This window comes from the organism of the source record quoted next, unplaced genomic scaffold (genome assembly GCF_019419815.1).
Source record: "Pyrus x bretschneideri cultivar Hongxiangsu unplaced genomic scaffold, Pyrus_bretschneideri_v1 Contig31, whole genome shotgun sequence".
Classification (NCBI taxonomy): domain Eukaryota; kingdom Viridiplantae; phylum Streptophyta; class Magnoliopsida; order Rosales; family Rosaceae; genus Pyrus; species Pyrus x bretschneideri.
The window spans coordinates 5,356,655-5,365,664 of record NW_025999624.1 but is presented as its reverse complement, the minus strand read 5'-3'; the positions used below and the strand labels follow the sequence as shown (position 1 = coordinate 5,365,664).

General features: G+C 34.8%; 1 protein-coding gene across 1 annotated transcript; it reads right to left on the bottom strand.

Moving 5' to 3' along the window:
- Positions 1 to 547: 547 nt before the first annotated feature.
- LOC103941908 (mitochondrial import inner membrane translocase subunit TIM50) lies at positions 548 to 5,703 on the bottom strand. The gene is made up of 10 exons (XM_009352107.3): positions 5,269 to 5,703; positions 4,787 to 4,878; positions 3,903 to 3,939; positions 3,347 to 3,408; positions 3,116 to 3,229; positions 2,647 to 2,751; positions 2,460 to 2,558; positions 1,971 to 2,127; positions 1,744 to 1,846; positions 548 to 944 (listed from the first exon to the last, which is right to left on the bottom strand). The coding sequence occupies exons 1-10, from the start codon at positions 5,543 to 5,545 to the stop codon at positions 899 to 901; spliced, it is 1,092 nt and encodes a 363-aa protein (XP_009350382.2). The 5' UTR covers positions 5,546 to 5,703; the 3' UTR covers positions 548 to 898.
- Between the last annotated feature and the right edge of the window lie 3,307 nt (positions 5,704 to 9,010).

Sequence of the window (9,010 nt, the reverse complement as noted above, 5' to 3'; positions counted from 1 at the left end):
AAATTTATAAGTTTATTTAAGAATTTAATTAAGGATTTGATTGGATTTTATATCAGGGTATATTTGGAATTTTGCACAGTAGGGTTTCTTAAATTCAAGTCTCTATATATAATGCTTGTAATATAGTTTGAGAAATAACTTAGTTTATAGTTGTCTTTACTCTTGTCCATTTGATTTCAATTGAATGAATAATATCATAATTTTGTATTCGTTATTCGCCAGGCACTCTGATATTACCCAATACCTCAGCTGCTACTGTTGGCTTTACATAAATCATGATTAAGGATCTAAGAACTATGAAAGAAAACTAAAAATGAGTTGAGAGTTTTGATTTACCTAATTATGAAATGAGTTTGGCTAGTTACAGAAATACTGGTCTCTACTGTAGTCATCGTTTAGTAACGTAGGTGAAAAATCAAAAAGATTGCAAAAAGAAAACAAAATGGTGAGGAAGGTGTACCTATTTCTGCCATTAAGCAAATGGAAGACATTTGATGAATAAAATTAAAAATTAAAAATAAAAATACAAAAAAACTGAAAAAGGGAGGAGCAGCAGAAGAATAAAATATGTTTCCAGTTAATCAGTCCATAGACATGTTTATCAACACAGATGCTGGAAACGACGAAAATAAACGAGTTACAAATCCTTTGTTCCCAGGGCATTACAAAATATCAATTGCTGTGAGCCAAAATTCTGCTGTTCATAGAAATTTTCCGCCAAAATATCACACTTTGTAATGTCAAATCCATGCCGCAAAAGAATTATGATCGATTCAAAATTTCATTTCTCCGGAACTTTCTCGATAGCTACTTTGACACTGACTCGAAAATCCGTCAGCCAGTTGTACTTGAAAACATCACCTAGTCTTTACAAATCTCTTGACTCGGCCTCCTGATCTCAACGTCGCCAAAATCGACCCTGCTGCTTCGATTCTTGTATTCGCCTGCAATGTCATAGATTGAGACAGATTCTCACATCACACAATACTAAAATCAGTAGTATAAGAATTAGGGTGAATTGCCAATTTACTCTCTAAATTATCATCTCAACGAAAATTAGGTCCCTAAACTATTTTTTAAGAAAAATTAGTCATTAAATTACAAAAATCTGCCAATTACATCCATAATATTATATTCGAAGCTACTATATTCAATTTTCCGTCAATTTAAGTCACGTTACTTGCATGTGATACACATCAGAGGGTAGATTGGTAGTTTTCCATAAAGAAATAGTGTATGGAGTTAATTTTGGAGGGTAAATTGGTAGTTTTACATAAGAAGTAGTGTAAGTTAACTTCGGATGATAAATTAGATGTTAGATTCGCAACCTATATGAAATGTGAAGGGCTTATAGGCGAGAAAATGATGGTATTACACTCTAAAGTGTGTCAAGTGACTTAGTTGAAGAAAAATTGGATAAAATAGCTTTGAATATAATAGTAGGGATGAAATTAGCAATTTTTAATGAATTTAGGGACTTATTTTACCAAAAAATAAATTCAGGAACCTAATTTTCATTAAGGTAATAGTTCAGGAACTAAATCGGCACTTCACCCTAAGAATTATACAATGAATCTCAAACATGTCGTATTGAGGATGCTAGGATTTCTATGTACAAATAGGAGAGGATTAACAACAGCTATTGTGTTAGTGACTTGTTAATGTGGCATTAAGTGAATAAACATGAAAATGACACAGTTGACCTTTTTAATCACAAAATTAAAGACAAACACTAAGACTTACTTTTGATGCTCTTTAGATCGCCTAATGAACTCTGCAGGAATATCACGCCCTTCATACGATGCTAGTACTTGCCTAATATCTGCTGGAGGATTGCGGGCAACAACTGCACATAAACCAAGCACAATGAGGCGGTAACGCATTTCTCACAAGCTTCAGGAGTTGATTTAACATAGAAATCATGTGAAGTCCACTGGTGCTACAAGAAATGAAAATCACAGATGACTTACATTCAAGAAATGGTATGAAATCCACAAGAGCTGTGTCATCCAACTCATTCTTATATGGCTTTATTACAGCACCATTTTCAGGCTGAAGACTATTTTCTCGTGCGTGTGCACTCAGATAGATGATCTTTTTTGGATCTCTGTTAAGTTTTGAAAGGTCCTGCCAAGAGGAACTACATCTCATATCTTTACTAATCACATATGTCACAATCAGAATAGAATATGAATTAACCAATAAAGAGATGAAACTGGTTTCGAATGAATGCACATTGGAGTTCATCAATTATTTCATGGTTTGACATGGCATACAAGTAAGCTTATTGGTTGCAGGAGAGAGTAAATAGCAATTTGCTTAGAGATACTGCGTTGGCAAAGGCTAGAGCCACAATACATACAAAATAAATACCATGTTCAAAGCTGTAAATCAACAAAAAGGTACAGAAAAGAGGAAATTGAACATCATGTAATGAAACAAATGCCCAACAAACTTACCCTATAATGTTTTCCATTCTGATACCTAGTGGCAGCCTTTCCCAGCCTATATCGTACACAATGCTTGGTGTCCAGTCTCTCCATTACAGGATCTACATACTACATTTACCAAAAACCAGTACAACTCTGTCAGTAATTTCCAAGAGAACAAAAAGTAACGACAACGTATAAGTGAAATACTGAATACCATATTTGAATAGTCTGAATACACGATGATTTCATAAAACTGAGCAAGATGTTCCAAAAAAGCATCAACTCCAGGTCTTTTGATAGTCTGCCAGCCCTTTTCTCGCTTTATATGCCAAAAAGAAACATGAGTGTCATTTAGCACACCAAAACGAAAAGAAAAAAACACCCTTCAAGGCTCTGAACTGTAATGCAGAACACTTTAAGAAGACATGAACAAATGTGGAAAAAAATCGTTCTTAGAAATCACAAGATCGCATAAACATGAACATAAGACTACCAAACTGCACTGCAGAACACTTTACGAAGACATGAACAAATGTGGAAAAAATTCATTGCTTAGAAATCATGAGATTGCATAAAAATGTACATAAGACTACCAAATAAATCTTCTAAGAACATGCCAAATCTTGCCAGCATAAGAGTGCAATGTCTTATGTTGGGGATAAAAATGCCTCAACCAGCCTTACCGTCCAATAAGAGTATAGTAATGTCTCCTGGAGATCCAGAACAAGGGTAAAAACATGTTTCTCCATGGGATGCAAATCTGGAAGAAGCTTCTCCGCATATGGTTCAGTATAGCCCTATATGAGAGTAAGAAACATTTGAGTCAAACAACCGTAAGCTCTTTAGACAAGAGTTACAATCAAAATCACAACGCGGAAGCAGAGAAAAAAGGTTAAAAAAAAATTAAAACTTACTCGAATTTGTTCTTCAATCGTCCTCCTTGCATCAATGTAAGCTTCAACTGCTTTAGCAGGAACTGAAATATAAAACAAAAAACAATCATCATACTCTGAACAACAATATGAGAATTAATTCGTCCGCTTCTAAACGTCAGGCTCATCCTGTGAGAAGTTAAACCAAATGAGCTCTGTCAAATTTTATAGCGTGGAGTAGGCACTAAAGAATGTGTACAATCAATATACTTTTTTGAAAATATATCATCAAAATATATAAACATATTATATTATGCTTCGGTAAACAATTCACTACTCTGTGATAAAGAGTTGGATCAAAAGATTAATGACTAGTTCTGTCATTCATTTTCTAATGTTGGTCATAATGAAATAGGTAACTATATGCTCAGGAGATAACATATCTATACTAGAATACAAAAGTAAAAGAAAAAGAGGTTGCGGTTAACTCAATGCATCATCTACATAACAGGACCCAGAATAACGAAAATTAACAAAAGTCAATCATTGATAAAAAAGACTGGAAAAGGTTCTCAGACTGCATGGTTAAGGACCCCACCTGTAACTGCAGAAGAGTATACCCGACTTTTAAATTTCTGCAGAAGAAATATATCGCTAAATGTTAGTCTATTGAAGACTCATCAAATTGTGGAGGTAATAATGATAATATAATGTATAATAAAAAGCAAGGCCCAACAACCTATACAACGCAAACTAAATGCAACCTACTACTTATCTGTCTTCTGTAGCAGACAGATTAGAACACATAAACTAAATGCAACCCAGTTCATGCAAACTACAGCATAGAATAGGTGTACATAGAGTTACCAAAACTGGATAGGCAGATTTGAATCCTTGAAAAACAGTCCTAAATAAAGGCTTGGACCATTTTTTAACAAAATACTTTCCTTCATGGATCAAGCCCTCCCACTGGACTGACCAAAGTTAGCTCAGATGACCGGGCCAAAGGCAGTTGACCAAACACTAATACCAGTTGAAAGACATCCTCTGTACAGGTCAAGAATTTTCAAGTCCTATGTGTCTGACAATCACATGATGCACATTAAACCCACTGGAATGGATTCAATATTAAGAAAATGACGGGATATTGTTTCCAAACCATGTCAATCAAATGCTTTAGACTATTTTCACTCTTCTCAGAAACTCATCTCAAACATGTTTTAAATTTATCTAAGTTTGCAGGCAATTTTCCATTTTCATATCAAACATGTTTTGAAGTATTAATAATTGTAAAAACTACAACCAAAGTAATCATCTAAAAACTTGTTCCGCATCACGATACAAATGAATCCTTACTTTCTTTCTCATCCTCATCTCTTTTTCAGGTTAAGTTACTTGAATAAAATTGTTATTTTGCACTATTAAGTCATGCGGACAGCTAAGTAATTGCGTTCCTAAAACAAAGTTCTATGTCATACTTACTTCAAGAGCAGACGCATCATCTGCCACCTTGATAGTTGAAGGTGCTGCTCGGAGAGCCTTGGTCTTTTGGTCGATTTCATCCAAAGAGTATGCTGCAAAATGAATGCAAATCCAAGATTCACTCTATCTTTCACCAAGAAACATAAGACCCACCACATTAACCCAATATTACAAACACAGAGAATACCTGTTTATCAGAAACCAACATCAAATTTCTCTTCCACAAACCAAAAGGTAAAAGAATAAAAATGAGAAACCCAAATATCACGACCAAATCAAATCCCAAATCTTGCAATTCAACATTGTTCAATCAATTCGCCGATATATACAAATTCCTTATCACGAATTAATCTAAAACACCAAAAACCGAGCCTTTCTTAATCTTTGCAGCCAAAACCCACATCAAGTTTCACTTCAAAACCCTTAAAAAACACCAAGCAGACAAAAATGAACCAAAATTTCCAGACCAGCATAGCTCATACCATACGAGACATAACCAACAGCAGCAGTGGCTCCAGTGATCGCGCCAATGAGGGAGTACTTGAGGAAGTTCCAAGATTTGCTACTTGAAGCGTTCGCAGCCGGAGCGCTTGGTGGCGGCGGTGGAGGCGGAGGTGGAGATGTGGGATTGGAGATTAGGGATTGGGTTTCGACGAGTGGTTCTTTGGGAGGCGTTGAAGACACATCGGAGCTCAATAGGCGTCCATTGGCCTTTAATAGCCGAGAGAGTGAACGGGAACGAAGCATTATCGAGGACATTGCTAGGGTTTTAGAGAGGTTTTGGTTGTGATCGCTGTGTGGGGGTTTGGGATTGGAGTAGGGTTTTGAGGGGAGAGAGAGAGACTGAAAGTGAAAGAGAGAGAAAGAAGGGGCTGTTTGGGTATTGGAATGGAATTTGCTATGAACATTTCCAGGGGTATTTGTACGTCGGTTATCCTCCAGTTGTTTCTAGTTTCGTCAAGAGACTCTCTGTTTGGTTCCCGACTTGTAGAGTTTTTCAATGTGTTCAAAATACGGTCCAGTATGCTAAATATAATAATATAAATAGTTGAATATTTAAAAAAATTTCCAATTCTACAAAAATGTTAGGACTGAGAGGAAGTAATTCATCTTTAAGAAATGCTAGCAGGACTCGTCTAAAAAACGAGTCTACTAGTAGAGGTGGGCCTAAAAACCGTGGAAGTGCTAAACCAAATCAAATTGAGACAAAATAATCTTGGGGCTTTTAGATACAGGTCCAAAAATGTAGAGTGTTTTTAGGAGTGAGTCCAGTTATCTAATTATTTGTTTTTTATTTCTTTTATACTCATTTTATATTTTCTAAAAATATTAAAAATCAATTAAAATCTTCTAATATTATGCATTTTCCAACTCCAAAAGAATATATTTAATATCTTATAACCAAAAAACTAATATACTAACATGAATTTATCTACAAAACATTCTACCCTAACTCAAGTAACAAATATATGAATGTATATAATACCTATACGTGAGATATGAAACCTAATTAAAATGTAGAAAAAACATAACATACCTACAAGTAAGACACATTAATATGTGACAGGTTGATTATAAAAAAAGAATCTGTCATATAGGTAGATAAATATAATTAACCTGTGATATAGGTTGATTATAAAAATTAAAAATAAAATCTATAAATGGGGTTTAAAGTAGGAGGAAGAACGAGAAATAACAAAAAGATAAATAAAAAGAAATAAGCAAAGAGATAATTGGGAAGAAATTTGATTTTTATAATAAATCTTATCATTGAACAGATAACTATTGATAATTAAATAATTAAATATAACAAATTGGACTTATTTTAATAAACTGGACTATTCCTACAATTGGCTCAAAAAATTGGACTTATATCAAGTTTCCCCAATAATCTTTAAAATCCCTTGTTGACAAAAGAAAGTCAACTTAGGTTCAAGAACCAAATCAAACCGTTCATATCGGTTTTGATTTTCATATTGGCAGAACCACTTAGAACCGGACCAAACAGTAAATATAAATAATTAATTAAATTAAATAGTTGAATTGGGTGTTTATCGTTTCATGTAGTTTATGTTAGCTCAAATTTGTTGAATTTTGGTTTACTTTGTGTGTTTAGGAAGGTTTGGGTTCTCTCTTATTGTCGCAAAGACTCATTGATCTTAGGATTTGGGCCTTTTGGGTTTGCTTGATCTTTGAATGGTTAATGTATTTTTACTTAAAAGCTCGGTACCTAAAAAGATAAACAAGGGGAAGGAACAAATAGAGTAGGCATCACACCAAGGGACTACATATTTTTAAGATATTTGCTACAAAACAATAGCATGTTTCAATTTATTAAACTGTAAACCGTATTTTATAAATCGTATTTGAATGCAAGCATGCAAAACAAGAAGAAAAAAACAAGTAAACTTTGAATACCAATTTGATTTGGTAGTCAAATGATTTAGTATTCGGAACCTTAAACTGACAAGAACCGAACCGGAATTGGTGTAAACCAAATCGTACGATTCTAGTAATAAATTTAAGCAGAACCACACCAAACGAAACCGTTGATATTTCTCGGTTCCAGTTCCAGTTTGAGAATGAAACCACATCAAACTGCACCGTACCCATCTCTGCTAGGACCTGCTACCCACATTGACTTCGAGCTTAAATAATGCACAAGAGACTCTGGCATTATTGTAATTAAATTAAAATTTGTTTGCATCGATAACCATTTCTTAAGACACTACTAATTGTCCTTATGAAACAATTGATTACGAAGAAATAGATGGGCCCAAACTTAAACTTATTTACGATACTGTCTAAACTTCAACTCATTTACGATACTACCACATCCTCCAAACTTTAACTTATTCACAATATTGCAACCAAACTTCAACTTATTTATAATAGTTCTACTTTTAACTTATTTACAATATTGTCATGGCCTCTTGTTTTTGTTCTTATTATTAACAAAAAAAATTATCAAGTGTTTTTTATTAAAAATATGTTGTGGAAAACCATTTTCATGAGAAGTTCCAATTAATATATAGATAATTCCAAGCCCAAATACATTGAACTCAACATTTTAAATTGCCAAATAATAAAAATCATACTACAAAATTATCAGTCAAAACATCCAACTAGAAAAGAATAAAAGGAATTTTAACGAAAAGCTCCCGGTACTGTTCACTTTAACGAAAAATCATATTTTTACATTAAAAAGTTAATCTTGATACTATTTATTTTACCCTTTATTTTGTCTTTATCGTTAAAACTCAAGATTTTCAAGTCATTTTCATTAGTTTTCCAAAATAATAAATTGTTCTGCAATAATCTTCCCCAACAAAGCATGTGCAACATGTAACTTTAATTGGGACTTATAAGTTATAACTAAGTTTTTTTTTTAGGAAAACTAATGAAAATTGCTTGAAAATTTTGGGAGCGTTTGTTGTAGCGGACTGTCTCGGACTGGACTAGCTGCAGGGACTAAGCTGGATTGGCTTAGACTAGACTAATCTGGACTAGCTTAGTGAAGCGTTTGGTGCAGTGTCGAACTAAAAAGAAGAAGGATAATAACAAACTATAATATTATATTTTTTAATTCATATCTAATAATATTATATTAATTAATTCTACCTTTTTTATTCTAATAATACTCTCCCTCTCTCTGAAAGCCTCCATCTTTTTCTCCCTCTTTATCTCCTTTGCTCTCTTCGTCCCACGCTTTCCACCACGTACGAAACCTCTCAATCTAGATCCCATCGGATGATCTCAGGTTTGGGAGGGAGCGAAAATCGGCGAAGCTGTGCAGATCAGAGACAGAGGCATCGAGATAGAGAGAGAGAGAGAGAGAGACGGGGGGACAAAGATCGAAAGGGAAGAGGTTGAGAATCGACAGATCCAAAAGGTGTGAGAAATTGGAGATAGAGGCGTCGGGAGAGAGAGAGATTAAGAGGGAAGAGACTGAGGAGAAGAGAGTCTTCGAGAAGGTGTGAGACACTGTGGTGGAGGTCGCGATGGGGTGTGGGTGTGGATGTGGTGTGTTTGCTCCGGGAAAGAGATTTGCAGAGATGGGGGAGAAGAAACAAGGAGAGGAATGATGGAGAAGGTTCGAGAGATTGGGGAAGGGGGAAACACGAGGAAGTGGTGGAGAGCGCTTTCCAAGGTTTTCTCTCTGTCCCACGCTCTCCTTCTCTCCGTCCCAAGGTTTTCTCTTCGTCCCATGCTCTCCTTCCCTCC

Coding starts and splice junctions, on each gene's coding strand:
- LOC103941908 (XM_009352107.3), bottom strand. CDS start 5,545: ATGTCCTCGATAATGCTTCGTTCCCGTTCACTCTCTCGGCTATTAAAG. Junction 3,230..3,346: donor CGATTGAAGAACAAATTCGA/GTAAGTTTTAAT, acceptor ACTCTCATATAG/GGCTATACTGAACCATATGC. Junction 945..1,743: donor CGATCTAAAGAGCATCAAAA/GTAAGTCTTAGT, acceptor ATGACATTGCAG/GCGAATACAAGAATCGAAGC.